Here is a 23525-nt window from a genome sequence, read left to right as displayed (position 1 = left end):
ATTGCCAGCTGTGGGATCCTAATCAGCAGGTAGGTGTGTTCCAGCGGGGCGTTGGGTATGAAAAGGTCCCAATTATACACCTCAGTGCTGCTGCAAGGCCATAACAAGCACCAGGATTACAACCGCCCACGCTACCGAAACATCTGGTATGAGCATCAGGATCATTAATTATTTACAATATTTACACAAACACACATAAAAAAAAACCCTCTTCATGTGTAGTATGGCTCCTGCCCTGCCACAGAGCGAAACCAAACTGCCCGCTGGCTTTAAATACAGTATGCCAGCATGTCTGCGTGTCCCAATCCGCTGCAGAAAACAACTATTGATACCACTGAAATGATTTCCAAGTGGAGAATAAGACAGCTGACTTGGTTTACAATGTCATTTACATTTAGAACATACAGTGAAATGTATTACAATTAAATAAAATGTGTTATTGTACATTTAAGCAGATTTGGGCTTCACTGTTGAATGGTTTTACCGTTTTTTTTTTTTTTTTTAAAAAGCGTCAATATTCACTCTGGCTATTTTAACTGCACAGCCTTGCCACAAATATAGCAACTGGTTAAAAATAATAATAAAAAAAAAAATGAAGCTAACCATCTACCAGGTCAGTGGTTTGAACACTACAGGTGTTGATACTAAACAAAAGATAAACTTTCTAACATAAGTAGCAAAAAGATGAATAATAATATTAATAATAATCTGCAAGGGCGTGCCCGCTTCTGTGCTACAACACAATTGCTAAGCCTTCATGCATGTTTAAGAAACATGGCAAGGTTTCCCTGCTTGTGGCTCTAAACTGTTTGACTACAATTACTATTACAGCTACATTCTCAAGTGGTGCAGCTCAAACTAAACAAGGCTCTAAATCAGTCAGAAATGAAAACACACCCTTTGTACCACACTTAAAGCTAACGCAAGGCGCAACCTGCCTCGATGTCTCCCAAAGGCTGATGAATCAGAAGGCTGTTTTTAAATAAAATTAGAAAAAGGGTTTCCTGTTTATATGTACACAGATAGGGATAACACAATGTACTGGGAAAGTACAGACTACTTGAGAGTAATTTGAATGACGCAATAAAGGTAATAAACCAGTGTAGAGTATTAGAACCCCCATTACATCCTCCTTTGTTGTTTGACACTGGGACATTACAGCCACTTTCACACTAAACTACTTGGAAGGGGTAAGACTCAGGTGTAACTAATAGGGACAGTTAAGTCTTTTCATATTACTGTTTGGTGAAAACCTCTATGTACTGCGATCATGGTTCACACCTTCACTTATTTCACATTCAGTGGTTAAACTGTAGCTTTTTATATAGATAGACAGACAGACATAGTCTATCTATCTGTATACACTTTAGCTTTCTGTGCAAACTTAAGACAAAGGTTAAAATTTCCATGACACCTTGATTTAACAAAAAAAAAGAAAAAAAAAAGACAACCACATGAAAACAAAGCATTTTAAAAGGAAACCATATGAGCCACTGCCTCGAAAAACATGCGCAGAGAAAGCTTGGGTAAGTGTCTCTCCATAGCAACCAGTGCGAAAGGACAGCTGAACAAAAACCAATGCTCAAGCAACAGCAGAGCACCCTGCAGCACTGTGCACAATACATGCTGCTCAATGTACAATGCATTAATATCTGCTGAAAATAGTGTTGAAATGTCATTGGTATTATAATGTTTTTAATAGTGAACCTATTATCCTTGTTTTGGTCTCTTTACACTGGCTCCCTGCGCAGTATGGAACTGATTTTAAGATTTTGCTGCAATCTTACAAGATCCCGAACGGATTAGCACCTAGTTATTTGCAGGACTTACTGACCCCATATCTTCCAAACCACACTCTGAGATCACAGGATGCGGGGCTGCAGATTATTCCTAGGGTCAGCAAGAGCAACACGGGAAGTAGGGCTTTTTCTTGTAGAGCTCCTAAATTATGGAATGCTCTGCCTTCGTTTATCAAGGAAGACTAAAAATTCCCTTTTATAAAATGGCTTTCTTACCTTAGTGGGTTTTAATGTAACTTTAAAATTGCTGCTTTTGTATTATGTGTATACTGTTTAAATATGTATTTAAATGGGCTGAGTGTGGCAGTCGAATGTGTGACCTGTTATACAAATGGATTGTGGTTTGTTCTTTTTTTCTACTATGTACTGTAAAGTGTTTTGCAATACTTTTGTATAAAAAGCTCTATATAAAAATGCAATAAATAAATAAATAAACTGATCTTGTTAAGATCCCTGTTAAACGAACACACAACCTAGAAATCAAGGTTTCTAGCCTTACAATTTAAGTCCTAGGATCTGAAGTCACATTTCTTCAACATAAAACTAAAAATAGACAAATGTAGTTCACTATATTCAGTCACTCAGCAGGGAAATATGTGATGAATGCAGGAATGATAGCCGTGCTGCATACCTAGAAGGTGGTTTGACAACAACCAAAAAAAAAATACATATAAAAAAATACATATAATATTATAAAAAGTTCCAAGTTCCAACAGCATAATCTGTCTTTGCTGTAAGCTAGCTGAATACATGATGGTGTGATAATGATTGTGGTTATGGATTGCATTATGACAGTTGTACCGTACCTCTCTGACCTTATTGTACACTTCCCTTCTCCTGCACATTGAAAGGATGCAGGATGTTGCAAGCCCTGACAACTGGCTGTGTGAGTGAAACCAAGCAATGAAACTGAAAAAACATGAGGGTAAATATAGAGATACTGAGTTATAAAGCTCTTGAGATCAATGTGGGACCCTGAAGAGAAAGATAAGACAGCAAAAAAGGGACTCAGGTCAATAAAAAGTTTATTAACCAAGCATAAGAAAAACAATTAGAGAACATGATTACAGACAGTCATAAAAACGTGAACTATTTAAAATCAACGGTGCTACGTTTAAAAAAAAAAAAAAAAAAAAAAAGTTAAATGTATTAACCTATAAATTATTGCATGTACTGCTTAATAGAGTCATTTATAACTAGCCAATCTCCTACCTCTCTTATGCAGTCAGATTTAATGGTCGAAAGCACAGGGACAGATTAAGTACTATGAATCTGTATCGCTGTATTTGAAAGATTTCTACAGATCTTAACTTTGTTTTTTTAATAATAAAGCACATCCCTGAGAATGTTGAAGAAATTGATTGCACGCACTTGCTATCACTCCTTTAAGACAGCTCCTATGTCAAGGGTACGACAGAAGGGTGAAAATTAATATTCAGCAGTAGGGAAACTCACTGAGCTGACTAAGCGTTTTTTTTTTATTTTCTGTTAGCAGAACTGCAGTAGAGTGCTTAGCAGAAAATATATGGTTGAGATAAAGAAAACCTACAGCAAACTTTCTTTAAATCGAAGTCCTTTTTAGAAGACAAAAAAAAATGAAATTCTACCCAAGTTGGCACAAAACGACAACCTTTTCACAGAAATGCTCTGAACAATGAATAAGCTTCACTTAAATTGAAGAAACCTCTATTTTATCTGCCTAACGTCTAAGACCTCTCCAGCACAAAATACTTCCAGAACAATATATACATGTCATATTTAATAATTTATGGGGGGGGGGGGGAACCCACCAACAACTGGTAATTGTGAAACCACTAAAACTAAAATGACAGTGAATCAGAAGCTGGAAAAAAGGAAAAAGGAAACATGCAGGAAGGCATTTTGCAACCTTGAGGGTCGAACTGCAAGGCTATGGCTTGCTGCCCATTTACAGTAAGTTGTTTACTCCCAGTTAACCAATGACATTCATGGGAAGTAAGGAATGCTATTGTGCTTGCCAAAAAATACTGAGTCTGCTTCAATAAAAGCCCCTGCAAGTCCTTTGCAATCTTACAATGATAATGTTCTGAAGTTACTAAAACAACTTTAAATGTATTTCAGAAATTCCCACTAAACACACAACTAATGACAAAAAAAAAAAAATAGTTCAAATGCAAGCTTCATTCAGTACATTATAGGCAGGTGTCTAGAAATCCAAAACTTCCAAACAATGCACAAACAAAATGGTACAGTTGGAGTGCATCAACAATAGGCTTGACTTGGAACAAAAATGCATTCTCACAGCACCTGGAACAAGTTAGTAATTGCTGCAGCACAGTTTCATTGCGTGTCCCTGTTCTCTACAGTGTGCAATGCTCAAAATAAATAAAAATAATAATAAAATCGGTCCAATACAGCAACAAGAGTCAAAATTAGCCAAGACCCAAGTAAGTCTCCATAAGATCATTTGTTAAACATGTAGAACCACCTAATAAATTATCCAGTGCACCATACACTATGGAATCGTACTTGAAAAAATCAAATCCACAATACTCAGCTGGATGAAACAGTACTTCCTATACTTTAATCAACAGCATCCAAATTCAAATCCTCATGGGATACAAAGTGACAAGTAGATGTCTGTGCTTGTTTTGTATTGAAGTGGTGGGCTGAATTAAGTGAGTTAGTATTGTCTGTAAAGTACTATACTTGGCTGAAGCAGGTCTCAGAAATATTAACCATGACTGCCAAAATAGCTGCACAATGACTAACAAAATCATTTGATAAAATGTTTGCAACGAACAGTCGCTCGCACATTTGAATAAAGAAAGCTATGTACACACAACAGCAGCACCATGTAGTTTGTTTTTCACATTTTAGAGATGTTGATTGCTACATGTTTCAATCAATGCAGGAGAAAGTGCTGTATGCATTGTGTACTGCACCGGTACATTATGTAAAAATGGGTTCTGACAATAAGCAACCTTGTGGCCACGCCCACTCTCAGCCTGATCACAACTTCCAGCTGACCCCGCCCACCTCCTGTTTGACCCCCAGCCATTTATAAAACTGAATCCTTCCATAGCTCAAGTACTCAGATCCACAGCATGTGGAGAAATCTTGTACCTTCTTGGAATATATAAGAAAGATTAATCAAATTTGCTTTTGTGGTTCTGAAACACTAACAAACAGCAAAAGAAATAACAGTGAAGGTGTGGAACTGCCCTTGACTAAACTGTACTAAATTAAATTTTTAAATCAATGCTGTATTCCATGGTAGACTTTTCTACATTTCTATAGTTGTATGCTGATTGGTCACCATCGACAGAGGTGCTTTATAGAAATCCTGCTGTAAATACCATTATTAATAGCTTTGATGAACCTTTTGTACCTCACTACTTTATTAAATTAAACTGATAAATTGCAGACTGAGCAAACACTGTCAGTTAGCTATTAGTACAATGCTTTTGCATCACAGAGCAGTTTGAATGCAGGAAAGATTATTGTTTTTTTTTTTTTTTTAATCCACCCACACATTTGCTCATGATTAACAGAGCCAAGCTGCATTTAGACACATTATACTTGTTTGCAGCAAGATGTTTCTTAGAGCAGTGTTTGCATTGGGCAGTGTCCAGTTTTCACATGATAGAAAATAAAGCAGTATCACTTTTACAAAATAAAACACAGCTCCACATAGCAATGAATTATCAAGAAACTAAACGACAATCTAAACAGCAATGCCATAGTCTTGTAAAAAGGAATTTGGTAGAAACTTGTACATTGTGCATCCCCTTTTAAACCACCAGTCAACTACATTACAGCACTAGAGGTGAAGCTGAAATTAGTTCTGTTTGGCACATTTTATAATGCAATTTCTTTTCAGTGCCACTTTATATAATAAGCTCCACACTTACTCACTACTTTTGCAAGCGTTCTGTAAATGCAGTAATACTGTCAATCACAGACTGGTAACTCCTGAAGCCTGGGGATTTGTACAACATGAGATCAGGACCAGAGCAGTCCGAACACGACAAAGGGGAATACAATCCTTGGCTGTGAACTGCGCAGCTTAGACTCAAAACTAAAGAAAGATCACTTTGGATGTCTCTAGGTGGCGGGGCCAACCAACTTCATTAACTGGCAACATGACTGCTGCTGGAACAAAGTAAGGAGCCCAGTCCGGCTTTTAACCTACTGAGATTCAATGTGGAATAAACAGTGCACTGTTCTGCTGTCATTTTCTATCCATAATAGAAAGCCACTTACAAAATGGTTCTAAACTCAAGAGCTGACAGGAGCTCGTACAGAGCTGCTCACATGAGAACCGTGTTTCGAAGGGGAAGTTATGTTAGGAAATGAGAAAGTAGTCTATTTATTAATGAATTAACTAATAAAAAAAAAAAATAGAATGGAAAAAAAAAGGTTATGGCTTTAATTACAACCTTGTTGCGATACATGAAAGACAATTTTAGTTAACTAAAAAAAATATTCTTAAGTTAGTAAATCAAGCTATGGAATTATATTTACATATTAAAACTTTATAAAACCAGCATGCACTGAAAGTCTTGGCTGGAACAGACTTTGCAAGCTCCTCTGATCGGGCAAGTTTATGCACAGAAGGACACAATGTGACACTTCTCTCAAACTGGGATAAATGGTAAAACTGGACAACTGAAAACGTAGAGGATCTGCCACTGCAGAGGCAGACTGATCATTTATGGTGTGCAGCGGTTGAGGCCATATTTAAAATAAATAAATAAATCATTTGGCACATCATTTTAAAAATAAGGTTACAGCATATTACCTGGAAGAGATACAGCTTCTGCCCTTATATTATTTACACCAAGCAAACAGGAGGCATTTTGTATGACAATGATATAATGTTTATATTGGGAATCAATTTAAAAGGTGTTTTTTTTGTGTGTGTGTGTGTGTGTGTGTGTGTGTGTGCCAGTCGGAACTGGCAGGGAATCAAAATGTGTTCAATCTGGCATAAACCACTTCTTTAGACTGAAATAAAAGAGAACAATCAGAGACAGATCTGTCAATGTTTAACTTATTTTTTCCTTCATAAGCCTTCAAATGTTTCATTTTATATATGGATGATTTTGTACAAGGAAATATTGCTGTGAAACAAAGATTTCTGTACTGTACAAATCCCACTGTAAATCAGTGTCATTTAAAACAAACAGAAAAAGATGGTTGTGCAATTGTGTCAAGTCAACTGCTGTGAACCTGGTCTAATTCAAGCTGCTGTGAATTCTCTGTACAAACTGTTGGACTGGTTGCTTATTTCCTTACAGTAGTTGTTACTGCTTATTAAAAAAGGCAAAGTTTGGCTTTGTGGGGAAAAAACCTTGGATAGGTGCAATCCAGGGAGTGCCAGGTTCTGTGAAACGCTGAACTAAAATTCAGTTGGGTTGTATCTCGGAGGGGTAAAGGCCGATAAGAGAGATTCCTTAGTCTTTGTTCAAGAACAGATTTTCAATGTGTACATTTAAAATCTCTTGGTATTCTGGAATGTGGTGATTTATACTCTAATATTGCCTTGCAGAACATTACTCCGGGAATGACTGGGAACAAGCTGTCCTGCTGGTATAACAAGATGCAAGACAAAGAATTTATTCTGCTGGATTAAACAACAGAATCCTATTCACGTGAACACAAGTGTTGTAACTCCATGAGTTACATGGCGAAACCTACTCAAGCTCACCAGAATTACCTTTAAGAACATTTGATTTGATGGTTTTGCAGTTATTTAATATTGATTTTGCACTTATTTAATATTTCCAGAGATACAATAAAACATTAACTTTGCAAAACTTAAATCTGTAGCGATCTGACGGGGGGGGTTGGGTCACAAAACATGACTTAAGTGAAACTGACACAAAATAGGCAAATGCAAAACACTGTTCAACTGGCACATTACCAAAAAGCTTTTCATTGGAGCAGTTCACATTCCTTTATGCTTACAATCCTGAAGGCCTTTTGAGAAACAGGTATGTTCTCAAAGCTCACTAAACTGTTTTGCAAATAATCCTTGAAATAAGATTGCTGAAAGGGCAAACATGGGTCATATTTTTAAAGACTTTATCACACTGTCCATACTTTTTAAAGACAAATAAATACTTATACAGCAAGCTCCTCAAGCTTGGGGGGGGGGTGGGGGCTGGGGGGGAGCAAGCTTTAAGAGTCGTGCAGCTATGAGGCAGAAGGTAAATCTTGGCATTAGATTCTTCATTCACAGTGTCTGGGGTCTCATCTGTGAAAAAGGCTATACAGGTTCTTACTGGCTGCACTTGGGCGGTGAAACAAAGACATGTCTCTTCAGTAAGTTGGACCTAGGATTGCAAGTAAAACAAACCCTAACTGCCTGCCAGGTATGGCAGATCTGAGATCTGAATACTGCAGGCACCAAGAGAAAGCAGCTTTAAAACAAACCTGTGAGCATTTGCAGAAGCACTACTCATACACAGCGTGAAAAGTTCAATACTTTGTCAAACTGGTTCTTCCAGCATTGATAAAAATAGCAAAATGGGGGCTATGGTAAAACAAAGCAAGCTTTATACGACAAGCCAACTAAAGAGATTTAAAAAGTATGATTAGCACCAATAATTTGAGTAATGTAGGAAGCCCAGTGGGTACCAGAAAACCATAGGATTGTCAAGATTTAAACTGTATTAGTTTCTATTTTTTTTTTTTTTTTTTAATAACTAATTCCACGTAATAACTCTAGTTCCCATTTGCAGAATACAATGAAAAACTATTCTGTGACAAAAGCAGCAAGTAAGGCACTAAAAAATGTTTTCATTTAATATCCCATGATTGGTCCACTAAGCAAAGCAATATATGATTCATATATATATATATTTATATAATATAGTATATATATATATATATATATATATATATATATATATATATTTATATTTTAAATTCGACTTCGGGGATTTTATATACAGAGTCGATACATAAACACCCTGACGTTGAAAGCGTTGTTTGAAACGTGCCTCTTTGCTTTGCACCAATTTGGAGTAGAGAATCTTCCCCATTACTCCAGAACACAGTTTGGATGTTAACCTTTGCACTTGTTTTAAATTAACTCCTTACTGCGTCTTAAAAGCAAAGTCCAAACAAACAAAACCAGGTGCGTAGATTTCCAAATACTTGAAGTAATTAAGTCCAAAATGATCCGCACACTGTTATCTGAAGAGTGGTGATAAAAAATAATAGAAAACAAAACACACTACAAAATCAAAATTATAAAAAAAAAACAACAAATAAAAAACACTAAGAAAACATTCATGATTTCTCTCAGAATGCATACAAATCAGACTTGAGCATACAGTTTCCTTAAAGCTGATGAACTGCAAGTTAATTTGCACCTGATTAATAAGTTTTAGCAGGCAAACCAAGACATTTGTAGATTAGCAAGGTGGAGTATTATGGGGGTGTTCTATCTAAATTAGTCTATGCATCAATATTAACAAATGTTAAATTAATTAATTTTTTTTTTAATTATATTTGTAGTACAAATAAATAAGTTTATCCTGCATCACTTAATATGCCACACTGGAATCATGTCAGAGACAGCTATTAATGTTAAATCAAGCTTTAATACCCTGTCACTGATTTAAAAAAAAAAAAAAAAAAAAAAAAAGAAAAAACAGGGAGGTACTTCGAGGATTAAAGCCAATTGAATACAAATGACTACATAAAACTCCTCATTAGTCCTATTTCAAAATGGAGCCCGCTAAGCAAGCATAATTCTTTTGTGTATTCAAAACAAACAAAAGCCTGTACTTAGCTTTTGATTTAAGCTGGTAATGTGGGATATTGTACCCCCCAACAGTTTCCAACAGTATTTTTCAAGAAGCAATTCTTTAGGGAACATTTGTGATATGACCTTTTTCAATTTTTTTTGAAGCATTTGCATTTGTTTGCATTGAATATAATAATTTCTGCTTGTGACTAAATGTGTAAGTAATGGAAGGTGTGCAAGTTTAAGGTTCATTCATATACAAGTGTGCAGGTGGGAACTGGGGCTTTGGTAAGAAAGAAAGACCACAATTAGTGACCAAGCATACATGGTATTAATGGTTCTTGATGCTTTCGAACTATAAACTGCAGTTTTAAAGTGTTTACTGCGATCAAATAACCTTCATAATTACTTTTTGTTCTTACCTTTGTTATTTTGATTGCAGTGGGAAAGCAATAGAAGAAAACTAAAATCACTCAGCACTGTGGATTAATTACAGTACTGACATGTTAAGAGTATGGGAGGCTTTTCAAGTTTACTTGGTGGAAAAAATAACAACAAAAGACAAGCACTATAAAAGTACGGGATTTGCACGACTTTAATTCTCTTTATAGCCGTTTTAAAGTTAGATGCTGACAAGCAGAATATTAGGGCACGCCCAGAAGCACTTATTGATGATTACTGTTACACGCTTCATTAACCTCGTACCCTGGTGCTTGGCACAGGAAAAGTGAAACTTCCCTCACTTTGTTGACTGTGAAAATCTTTTAAAGACCAGCCATTCAAAGAGAAATGAAGTCTATTGGACAATACGCTTCACAGTAGGCTGTAAAACCAATAAACTAAAGAACCTAAATTAGCAAGCAATTGCGAGAGGACATTTGAGATAAGGGCAATTCAAACCCCGAGAGGATTAACACATACGGGTAGAGCATGGATTGTTTCCTAAGGGATGAATTTTATTTAATTTTTATTTTTCTTAAAGTCATTGCTGCTGTCGATTCATTTACCACAAAAAAAAAAAAAAAAAAAAAAAATCTATGTTAAAGCAATTTACTGTGGTCCATTTCTATCAATTGTGGGAGGCAGCCCCACAGGCAGCAGACGTTATTTCAAGTCCTCTCAGTAACTATCTGTGTCTATATATTGTACAGTGCCTCACAGAGGATTCACTTACAGATTTAAACTTTATGTAGCGGTTTTGAGGGAGCAAGTTCTAGGCTTGGATCTCTCACAGCAACAAAAGAGTGTGCAGTTCTGGTGTGTTTGTATCTAGTTCTCAGACTTCCACTTCCAAGATTTTTCAGCTTCACACTTAAAAAAACAAAACAAACTACAAAAACAAAACACTGGCAGCCCTTGTCCAGGCATTGTAGTCCTATTGGCCAGACATCTGACTTTGGTTTGATTAGAATCAGGCTGCCCAACTCATTCATATTGAGCAGCACCAAGATTTTACGCCATTTCTCAGATTAGAAGCAAATGCCCTTCAGTTGAGGCACATACAGTCACCCAGGACTGGTGACCGTGTGTTCAACTTTTCATCGGGACTGTGCCCAAGATTTTACGCCATCCCCGTTCTTTACACATTGTTGTGTATAGCCGGGGATTTATTATTTAACAGTTGACCTGGATTATAAATAAAAGCACCTTTGCACTGGAAACTGTTGTCTGCCTGTCACTCCTGCATCGCATCACCGTTTTACCTGTTCCCCTCCACTAGCCACTTTGCCACAGCAATATACATATATTCTATTATATATTACTATATGTAATAAAACAGACATGCCGGCTATGTATAGTTTGGTCAATTCAATCTAATGCTGTCTGCTAGCCTAAGCAGACAAACAAATGAACATATTGCAATTCAGCTAAGCCTGCTGAAAGTAAATGGGGTTAAATGCGTCTCAAGGCATTGCCAGTGCAGCTATTGGTACACTGGAGTGACCCTTGTAATTACTGCTAAGGAATTCCATTTTTAATTGTATTTTTTTTTAAATCAGTAAGACCTGAAAATACAATTTTCTTTATGTGCATTCAATTCTATATGATCTGTTTAAGGAAATGATGAAAGTCATGTGGCATTTGATTAGATTTTCCAGGACCTAACTAAAACAGCCTTTTTTATTTTTATCAAATAAATAGCAATTATAATTCTTCAATTCCGCTGTAGAGTATTCTATTCAAATTAAATGGTAACTGCAGTTCGTGTGTGTGTGTGTGCGTGTGTGTGTGTGTGTGTGTGTGTTAGCTCTTTGCTGTGTGACTTACAGTATTCTTTGAAAACCTAGCCATAAACTTGACTTGACTCAACAGACTTGAATCTGTAGGCGTTTGATGAATTACTTGCTGGTAGAAAGATATGCAGGCTACCACGGAGGGAAAACAGCTCAGATCAGATTTAGCATAGACACATGGACAGAAGTATTTAAAAAAATATTTTCCAAATAGACAGTAATTTCAATTACAGTACATTCCTAATGCTGTATAAAATTGTTTGATCAATAATAATAATAATAATAATAATAATAATAATAATAATAATAATAATAGCAATATACTCAGTAACCACAGCTTTCATTTAATAATTAATACCGCATAAGCGAGCTCTACATCTGTCGACAGCCCAGTTCTAGAAAAACGTCATATTTGGGTGCAGTTCAATCTCAAATGAATCTTTGCATGAGCAATGTGTGCATGAGTACACACCCCATCCTTCAACTGCCATCTTGATCCAAATGCTGCAGTTGGCTTGGTGCCTCCAAAGGAATTCCAATCCTTTAACCAGCATCCCACATAACCCAATTGCAATCCACCTGTGTCGACATCTGTGGCCATCCATACGTTACTTACGAACCCCACAAATAGTATACATTCTTTTAAAAAAAACCTGGGAGAAATCATGGAGGATAAAAACAAACTAATATTAAAATATATTTCCCAGCTATTACAACTAATCCAAATTATTTATAAACAGAACAATATTTGCAAAAAGGGGTGTGTGTTTACCATCGTTATCCAACAATAGTTAGACAGCTTTCTATTGTTAGAAGGGGGAAGCAATCTGCTCTCCTGTCAGATTACAAAATCCAAAAGGATTACTGTTTACAGCGCGATTACAAAAAAATAAATCCTTCCCAGCAACTCTTCCAACCTCCTAGTAATTTCACCCATAACAATTCTCTAAAGTATTGCCCCCAAATGTCTCTCAAGCCGCAGTGATCGAAGTATCCAGGACATATCAACTCCTCGACAGCCGATTATTCCTTGGCCTACCCCTACCCTCATCCATTTTCTTCATCCAAACGAGCTACAAGCTTTTAAAAATTGCCTCGGCTTTGCACTGTGTTCTGCTGTCCGCTGATTTCTGTGGCTGATTCCGGCAGACGATTCATAAAAATCAGTGTTCCGTTTAATATCACCCCCTTCAACATTACTGGCTTCATCTCTTTCCAGTTGACCATAATCCTTTTTGACTTCAGACAAAAAAAAAAAAGTAATCCTTTGCATCTAATGCAGGACAGATCTGACAGTAATTCAATAGATTGATACCAATGTGACCTGAATTGTGCATCCTGAAATAAGGAGCTAACTCAGCTAAAAAATAAAACGATTTTTAGGCCACATGCCTGATTTTCACCCACCTTTTAATGACGGCATTAAAACAAAAGGGATTTAAGTTATGATGTAAAGCTTTCAGTGACCCTTGAAGAATATGAAGAAAAAAGCCAAAGTAAAAAAATATTATCAATCATAATACCAATAACAACAAATGGTCTTTAATATGTCCTCCTGTAACTTAATCCACTTCAAATTTGGCAGCAGCCAGTGCACAGGTTCTAAGGTTTCAAAGGTCATGCCAATATTTAATATTTGTGCAAATCCACTTAACTAAAAACTTTTCCAGGCAGGCTTGTCCATTACAGAACTGCTGTCTTACTTACTTAACAGAATATTTACATAATGAATGTATTCAAAGGCAATTGGGTTTGGTTCTCAAATTCCAGGACTATTAGAAAAACTAGAAAACAAAACAAACAAAAAAAAAAACCTACTGCAAATCAAGAGCAAAATTCTGTGAGTCACTTATAAGGTCCAACTTTGACCCATTTCCAACAGCAATTAATGTCAGGTTACCAACCATATGCTAAATTCCTGCCTTTATAGGACAAGAGTGAATATTCCTACTTTTATTTTTTATTTTTTTTACTCACACTGTACACTGTTCATTCAAACAACACAGAGTGATAGAATAGCTGTCAATATTCCAATATTTCTGTGTAGCCTCTTTGTGGTGAAATGTTAAAGTGCTGGAAACTTACTGAAAGCCAGTTACACAGCACTTCTTTATTTCTTGGTATAACTTTGAGACTAACTAGCATTGCCAGTCCTACCTCGACTTCTATACGGTACAATGTGTTCTCATAAACTGTAAATAAAAATCCCAGGATGACCTGGAGCAGATTACAAAAATGTGAATGATGCATTCCTGTTCACTTGACTCTGAAATAGAATAAATAGAGCCACACCTGAACAACTGACTGAATCAATTTTTCTCTTCCCTGGGCTGACAAAACTTGTAAAAGTGTACTTTAAAATAAAGAGAGATTTGTGCTTCACTAAACAAAAAAAATACAACAGTAACAGAAAATGAGCAAGTGGAATAAAAAGACTGCAATTCACAGAGATGCATTGGATTACCCATCTGGCAAAAGGATAGGAGTCATCGAAACACTCAGTGGTCTCTGCAAAGTGCAGGTCCAGTTCAGTTCAGTTACCCCGAAGCATACATACTTCAGTATCTATAACGCCAGTGACAAACATTTTCTTCTGACCAGGTTATTCAAAGATGCAAATAGCACCTACTATGGAGAATTTGCAGGTACTATGCGCACAAATCATACAGGTCTGTGAGCCCCCTCCACTTTGCTCTAAATAATTATATAAATGATGACTCATTGGGCTTCCTGTTTTAATAAACCACCAACAATCTGGACCTCTGCCCTAACACAGTGAAGGTAAACACGGTACAGTATATCTGTACTTGTAGTGGCAAACTGCTTAACTCCATACCACACTTACTCCCAAAGCACTAACAAACCTCTTTCCACCTGCAAAAGTGAAATGCACTCCATTTTCTTTCGCTCCATAGCCCTTCATAACAAATACAGTATACTGTAAAGTGTGTAATGCAATGCAGCTGCAGACAGGAAAATACACACCTTGATGAAAAAAAAAGCCACATGCTCCAATAGATTGTGCAACATCTCACTCCACTTCATTCAAAATTACTAATACTGAATGCTACTCACGTGACAACCTTATCAAAGCATACAGGCAGCACTGCTCATAATATTGCAGTTCTGAACAAACAAAGAGCAAAAACCACAGTTGCAAGGTGAAGACAACTGGTCTACCATTTTGAAGTTGTGGAAATTTGAAAACAACCCTTTTATCAACATATTTCAAATTATCTTTGTTTAGTAACAAAGCACAAATTAATAACAGAACATTGCACAGCCCACCCGGGATTCTGCCGTTTAATATCATCATAATAGCACAACAGAGGACAGTGATCTAATAAATGTATGATTAATTTTAAATGGGTCTTAGATGAGTACTTTGAAATGTATTTCCCAGGATTCAGGTCACGTACTTTTTCGTACTATTTTAGAACTATTATAATGACTAACATAACTGCCTGTGAACTAAAACGTCTAATGGCATGGTTTCTAGACTTCTAGAGGACATCAAACATTACAAGAAAATGAGTGGCTCTTCAGTAACAAACATAATCAAACATTGCAGGTGTCAGTATCTTGAAAACTAGTGCACCCCTAGCCCTATTGTATACCCACAGTATCAAAACCGCACAAGAGTCTTCCTTAGCTCAGCCAATCACGTGTCAGAGTTGGGTAAAAGCAAGTTTTATTTTTAGCTGCTTAGCTCATTTTAATGTGAATGAACGCTCATCCCTTTTTGTAAATTTACTGTACAATCATGAAAATAAAACATGTGATGGGCTTCTGTGTGGATTTTGTGCGAACATGTCGTTTTCCTGTTTTCATTTATTAACCCTAGTATAAGAAATATATGCACTCCAAAGTATTGAAATTAATGACAGTTCATATTAAAAGTTTTGTTGGTGGATTCATAATAGATATGTACTGCCTTCTACCTCTTCAGCTCTATGTTGTCCAACACAATAACTTGTAAAGGCACATACATGCAATGGTTTGCACTACTGTTTATTAACACTATATCTTTCATGTACAACTATTTATCGTATTCATTGAAAGAGTTATTGCATTTAAATGATAAGCTAAAATCACATAAGAATGACTTCCATTCAGTGAAACTCCCTCTGAGATTTTAGATTTCTGGATAATGGAAGCAAACTAAATCCATGCTTTTCATTAAATCACACTGTAAAGCACACATGGAGAGGCTTTAAAACAAGTCTCTTAAACAAAATGATCTGTCCAGGGTAAAATCATTAATTGAAACATCAGCATTACAAATCTAATTCGATTTTTATTCTTAACTGATGTTACCGATTTTGATTTCTAATGCAAATTCAGCGAATAAAAAGCAAAACAAAAAACAAACAAAAAAAAACATTCTTGCACAAAACAGTGGTCTGTTTAAGCAGACATGTGGGAATATAAAGTAAGTTGACCAGAGTTACAAAATGAATAATACAACCTTATAAAGTTATTGCAAAGTCCAATTGCAATCTGAGAGGTTAACTGAAAGCAGACCAATTTAAACTATAAACAAAGCAGAGAAATGCTGTCCAAGCACAACTTTAGGCTGTCAGAAAAACAAACATTATTTCATTTCCAAATATCAGTTCATTGAACACATCTGGCAGCAATAAATCGACATTTTCAGTGCTACGTATAGTTTACTCAAATGTTAAAAATAAAATAAAATATAGCCTATGCTATACATCCATCCAAAAATAAGCTTGCATTTTTCATTAGTCATGAGACCTGGTCACTGAATTCAGAAAACTTTCTCAAGCCTCTCTCTGGAGCTTGTACTGTACAGTTAGGACGTACGTGTGTGTGCGTGTGCAACCCAGCAGGAAAGCCTGTCTTTAGACTCGTGTTTCCTGTTACAGTTCAAGTCTAAAAAATAAAAAATAAATACAAAATACACAAAGAGAGAAAGAAAGTCCACAGAGAAAGAAAGTAAAGCTGCATCAGAGCACATCATTAGGTAGGCCACAAAGAGAACAAGGTATTAGACAGTAAATTATTTTGGCTCTGCAATTTGTTTCACAAATAAACAAGGACTCAATGTCCTCAAATGAAAACTTTGTACAGAAATTTTCAAAATACCACACTAATCTCTGCAACTCATCCAACCGGAATGCATAACCTTAGATTTTGGTGGTTGGGTAGGGTAGGGGGTCAATTTAATATGTGAACACGTTTTACATTAAGCCTTTCATAATGTCTAGTTGCAACTCAGTTCGTTCAGAATGTTACCAATTTGCTATTTTGTTACAGTTTATTGTAGACCATTTTGTGTCACAACAAAATATCCACCCAAGTTTATTCATGCCATTTCTGAATGGTGGTTTTAGTTGGTCCCTGGATTGTGCTTTGTAATTGTAAGCAGCTCAGTTTTGTTTTCTGTAGTTAGTGTACAGGCTTCCAACACGCCCAAATAAAAGGCCATCTGAACCTACTAAAATACTGAGTATAAACCAATCAAACATTATCATCAGCCTGCTATCCCACCTCACCGCTTCAAATCACTGTAAATGAGTTATTCTGCAATGTTTACAGGACTGGAATTCTGCCACCTCTATTGCACAAATTAAAAAAAAGCGTACAAAATCGCAGGTCTTGCCAGACCCAAATGTTTTAGCTGAAGTTTTGGATGGCTGCACACTCAAGCTAAGAACCAAATTTGGTCCGTCAGGTTTTGTAGACGTGGCCTGCTAATAACACACCCCTCCACCTCCTACTGTAATCTGAACTGACAAATAAAGACTCCAGCGGCCGGTAATAATGAACTGGGTTTTGTTATTTATTTATTGAACATGTTCATGAAAAAGGATTTTCATTTACCCTGCTCGCCTGAATTAAAACACAGTTACCACTTAATATGTATAATTCCTTTCACTTATGTTTCTGATTTGGTACTTATTGCAACTATATTTCTGTACTGAGATAGTTGTGATCTGTACACACAGAAGGCCCTGTTTTCATACCTGTATTTCCTGAAGATATTATTTTTCTAGACAGGTTCAGTCAGAGATTGTATAGCCCGTACACTGCTTTCACAAGTGACTTAAATATGTTGTTAGGAGTTGAGACTTAAACCAGACTTAGTACAACTGGATTTAGACATGAACATGTAGCTGTGGGTTTCCAAACCTTTCCGTAGATGTTGACTTGACAGCTAAACACAGAATATAATTTCTGCTGGGACTTCTGTCTTGGTGTAACAGAAAAAGGCTCAATTAAAATACTATTTTCATTCCACTCAGCTCTGACTGTGACACAAAACACATACCATGAAAAAGAAAACAGGATCTTGACCTAAGGACTTCTATATTTAAAGTATTAAAAATTCTAGGTGTTAAAGTGGTACATTGATTAAGGAATTAATGACTACTTTTAGCCAAAGCAATTCCGTTTTAATTCATTGTTGGTTTTGTTTTTTGTTTTTTTTTCTGTGTTTTTTTTTTCTTTTCCACGAACTTGCAGTCCATTTTACCCCCCCCCCCCCCCCCCCCCCCCCCCCCCCCCCCCCCCCCCCCCCCCCCCCCCCCCCCCCCCCCCCCCCCCCCTCCCCCTCCCCCCCCCCCCCCCCCCCCCCCCCTCCCCCCAAAAAAATATATATATATATATATATAGTTATAGAAAAATTACATTCATTACAAAATTATAATTTCATTCTCTAGCTTCTAACTTTGCCACAAATATGCATTGCTTCACAACGAAGAAAACGTCTTTAACCTACATAGCCAAGGAAATAGAGCAAAGGTACACTGCAACATGTTCCCCAAATGGAAAACAAAACCTGCTATCTTGGATAGTTTGTTTTGTTTTTGAAAACATCATTTGTGAAGCGCAGTCTGAAACACAATGGAAATAGACACTACTGGCAAGCTAAATAATCCTCTTCCTTGCAGTATAAACCAGTTTGGACATTTGCTGAAACATCAAAACATGGATTTTATATCAAAATTACGAAATTTATGGATTCCAAACAAAATGCAGCTTAGTTTTAACTAACTTGTAGCATCAAATGTCCTAGTAATTGTAGAATGAAATGAGCCAGTGCTGGTCCAGTTATGCCGTGAACTGTTCTGATGATGATGTTCTGGGCACAGCGTAACTTTCTCACCTCATATTAGCACTAGCCTTTTTAGTACAGGTTTTCTTACAGCAACATGCAGTGGTTCATGGTGTTGTATTTGAAATATTTGAACAACATAAATTAAAAAAAAAACAAAACAACAACAACTGGAGAACCAAACGGTCCTATGAACAATTTATTTGGAGGAGGCACTAATAAAGTTAACTCTGTGAGGTAAGAATATTAATTTTAAAATTTTTGGACAGCATTGCTTTAAACATCTAAATGAAATCCTTTTTTTTTTTTTTTTTTTTTTTTTTTTTTAACTAAAACAACATTTATGCTAGGTTGAGAAGTAGGTAGATCTAAGGATGTTTTCAGACAGTGACCTACACAATATACATGGAATTTAAAGTGTCTTTTACCTTAGGTAGTTGGGAGTAGGCAAACCCTGGATGGAAAAGGTTTCATTCCCCGTCTGAGTCACAGAAGCTTCCCCAAATCCTTGGCTCCTATTCCACCCATCAACCACGGTAGGGAGAGGTGGGTACATATTAAAAACAGGCTTCTGATCCTGAGAGGTACTCACTCCATAGTGGTATGTCTGTCTGCCTGAGGTGCTGACCCCACAAATAGAAATGGGCACAGTAAGAGGGCTTGACATGTCAGAAGACGAGCCACTCATCTGACAGTAGCTCTTGCTTGCATTCTCCTGCTTTATCACTCCAGGTGTGGACAACTCAATGAAGCGCTCTTTCTCCAATTTTATAGTGGGGACAGGGGGATTAAGTAGCTGTTGATCCCCACTGTTTCTGTTATTAGTTATTAAGATACTGTTGTTTATTATTGTTGGTTTGGTATCTTTAGTTATATCCGCAAGAAAGGGGTCCTCTGTGGTGAGCGGGGAAAGCAAAGAGTCATCATCCTCACCATAGAAAGCATTTAAGTTCCAAGGGCTCTCGTTCATCTCCCCTTTTGGAGAGACAGGCAAATCATACTCCTGCAAGAGGTCAAGTGTGTTTTGGTCATCATTAAAGAACCCTGGGCTGACACTGGAGTCTTTCCCAACCTGTGCAAAGGAATCCTGGTCCAGAGCCAGAACGCTCTTATCCATGGGCAAATACTCCTCAGATTTCAACGAAAACGGGTCAGATCCAGCACTCAGTGAATCGATACCGCCTGAGGACCTGTTTAGGTCTGCGATGCTCTCTTCCAATAGAGTGAAGTTGGTTTCCCCTAAAGTTAAACTGCCTGGGGTTCGCGGCTGCTGAATTCCCAAGTTGCTCCCCATCACTTTTGAATCTGTGTCCTCCATGTAAAGTCCCATGGAGGCAGAAACGGCTGTCATAAGCTCCCTCTGGGGGGCATGGCTGCCTACTCCATTTGAAATGTCACTGGCAACTGTGTGTAGACTGGCGCTCGCTTGAGCCACTGTGGATTCTGTGGAAGTTGACATTGTGCTTACTCCACTCCTGAAAGCTGTATCTCCTCTGTCACAAAACCCTGCAAGTTTCAGACTCTCATCTCCATTAAAACGCTGTGCTCTCTCATCCATTAGTTTCCACTCGTGCAATCATAACTAGAAAAGAATACAAACATCTGTAAGTATAAATACATTTTCTAGTTATATTTTTTATACCCGACAAACAAAATCCAATACCAGTAGCATGTTACCTATATACACACACCTGATATGAGAGAGAAAGAGCAGAGATACAATTTAATTATTAACACAAAAAAGAAATTCTACTCTACATCAATCAGTCTTCTTTTTAATAACTTCATTTCCTAGCTTTCTGCAGCTGGCAGATTGTATTCCTCTAAAATGACAGTACATTAAATATTCACAGTTCAGCAAAAACACTGGCATATGTGACTATCATGTTCTCAAAAAACAGTTGATGCAACTGGGATATAAATTTTTATTAAAACTCCAAACACGTTTAAAACGGTACTTGTTTGAAATATTGGTAACAAGAAAACCCTTCAAGGGATGTGTTCATTTCCTGATCCAATGAGCACATTCATAGAATTTGTAAAGTGTCCTGTGTATCTTACATAAACCGTACTGTTGGTCTTTCTTATTTAAAATCAACTTAGGTCAATATGTGTTGTGGTTTAGCCTTATCTTAAATCGCTTTCATACTGTCTAAGACACTTCCAAAATCCAGTGCAACCAGCCAAAGCCAAATTTGAACTGTGTTATAACAAATTAGGTCTATCGTTGTGTTACATCCAAGACTGTGCATTTACAAATATAAAGTCCATGTTCATCTTAATGATGGAAAAGTTGAGTTATATGTAATTTTTAGTTCTTATATCCTGCGAGTCACTCAACAAGCATCACAATACTAACTGCCAGCGATTCAAGCAGCTCATCTGGTGACATCAACAAAACCCTAGGCTGTGAAGAATCATTTTACCTCAAGAATGTGATTATCGAACACGCTTTCATCTGTGACTTCATGGAATAAAAAAAGTTAAGATAAACATATATTACAAACATAAATGAGAATGTTAAAAAACAAAACAAAAACTTTATGTTAAAGTTAAGACCATTTACATGAATTTAAAGCCTTAGTAGTTAGGTAGTCCATTATTCATCAAGCTTTAAGTGCACTATTTATTTTGAAAGACTCCTCAGACTCAAGCATGTTAGGGCTCCCTGTGGGTTTGCAGACGAGCAAAACAAACAAACAAACAAAAAAGTCGCTTTGTTTATTTACGACGAGTTCCACAAAACGCAAACAGTCCAAACAAGTAATATTACCCATTATTGTCAGTTTAAAACAAATTAATAGACATTTGGATTCTCTGTAACTCAATGCTAGAAAACCAGAGCACTTATGTTTGTTTTTAAACGTACAGCAATGCATACAAGTAAAACACCGCAGTTTAAAGTCAATGTTATTGACAGAAATACATAACACAAACATGTCACATTGACTCAAAATAGTTTCTGTTGTCTCTTCATGCAACTTCCAAATCTGTCACATGTTTTCGCTGTTCGTCTTACACGACTGCAGCGGTTTTAAAATGTCAAACATGTCACATTGACTCTAAAACAACAAACCAGATTTATTTACTCTGAAATGTCTAGTAAACCACTGTATCCTACAGTTTAATCGTGCGGTGCGCATTCTGCGAAGCTGGTGTTAATATTTACAGTAAATGTTATCGCTCAATCAACGCCGAATACAGAGTTCCAACAGTGTTCTTACCGAAGGAAAGGGTCTCACGCGAAATTGGTTTTTTTCTTGTCCACAGCTCGGTATACAAGGCACACATGGGGGAGCTCCCAATACTCGTCAAACAAGAAAACGCTACTTATCTGCGTTGCCAGAAAAAGAAACCCATTTAATCCGCCACAAAACTGTACAAAATGGAGCTTCCTATTCCCTGCGTCAAAAACCACAAACACAGTGTTGCAACCTGTTGGTTATCTGGGGCTACTGCATTTAAAACGTACTAATTTGCACGAGAAACGAAAACAAACCAAAAAACTGATAAAACTATGTCCAGCATTGTCCTTGTGTGATTTTTCAGCTCTTCTGGCAATATATTTGGGTCTTAATGTATGTGTCATATAATTTAACAAGCTACATATGGTAAACTTGTAACGCATGACGTGTGTCAACAAAGCTATTCAATGAAGTTACTGAATTTCAGTTCGGCTTCATTGCCGTTCTGTAATTTGACAATGACACAGCGGTATGGTTTTGACACTTAATTGTAGCCGTTATTAAGCCATGCAGGCAAACAAGCTACTTAGAAAGCATTAGCAACAGAATGACGAAAGGGTAATCAACTCTAGTTTAAAAATCAAACATACAGACCTTTATTTTATTTCTGACACGGGGCGATTCTAGTCCATTTCTTCAACACCACTCAGCAGAAAACGCGAGATCAAGTCACTCCAAACGAGTTATCAAATTAGTATCCGTAGTATTGTCGCTGTATCTGCACAAGAAGACGAAAATAGGTTCTCTGCGGGTAAGGAAGGCTGCAGTGGCCACGGGTATACAAAAAAACACCAGTCGGTCTTGTTTCGATTCTCAGTACTGAATGTCAGTTATATAATATATATATATATATATATACCTCCTTCAAAAGTACTTTTTGTTTTCACTTCAAAAGTTGTTATGACAAATTCGGTCCTATAATAAAAAGCGCGTTGACAAAATATTTTAAGTTGTCGCTTGCCGAACAGAGTACACACCCACTCAAGCTAAATATAAAGCCTCCTTACAACCTAAGCCTGCTTCGCTTCTCTACATCCACTGCAACTAATCAGATTCGTGTTTTTTTTTTTTTTTTTTTTTTTAATTGATCGCTGCTAACTTGTTATGGTGAACTGTCTATGTTTGAAACGCAAGCAATTGTTGTTTTTGTAAGATATGGGACTCGATTTTAAATATGGGGATTTTGTAAGGATATGGGGATCTACCCCCCGTCCCCACACCGCCCCTCCACCCAAAACAAACAAACACGAAGGGGGTTGCTTAAGTTGTACACAGGAAGATATTACCGCCAAAATAAGAGCCCTGGCTGGAACCCTTATGCCACTCCTTGTGAAATGTTTTGGAGAATTTCTACACTTAACGCATTCGGTAAAATAGCGACGTAATAACGCTCTAAAAATCCTTTGAAAGAATAAAAAAAAATTA

General features: G+C 36.9%; 1 protein-coding gene across 3 annotated transcripts in view; it reads right to left on the bottom strand.

Moving 5' to 3' along the window:
* The window catches only part of LOC121296999 (glucocorticoid receptor-like), a 47902-nt gene extending 24643 nt beyond the window's left edge, over positions 1-23259 (bottom strand). For 2 of the 3 annotated variants that reach the window (XM_041222994.1, XM_041222996.1), the window contains exons 1-2: positions 22695-23259; positions 19284-20437 (exon numbers count right to left, since the gene is read on the bottom strand). In XM_041222994.1, the coding sequence (XP_041078928.1) occupies positions 19284-20413 (1130 nt within the window). In that variant the 5' untranslated portion in view covers positions 20414-20437; positions 22695-23259. The other variant, XM_041222995.1, reaches the window with a different exon arrangement.
* Positions 23260-23525: the final 266 nt, after the last annotated feature.

This window comes from Polyodon spathula, chromosome 22 (assembly GCF_017654505.1).
Source record: "Polyodon spathula isolate WHYD16114869_AA chromosome 22, ASM1765450v1, whole genome shotgun sequence".
NCBI lineage: Eukaryota > Metazoa > Chordata > Actinopteri > Acipenseriformes > Polyodontidae > Polyodon > Polyodon spathula.
Note: the sequence above shows the minus strand (reverse complement) of the source record. Positions and strands in the feature narration are given on the sequence as shown.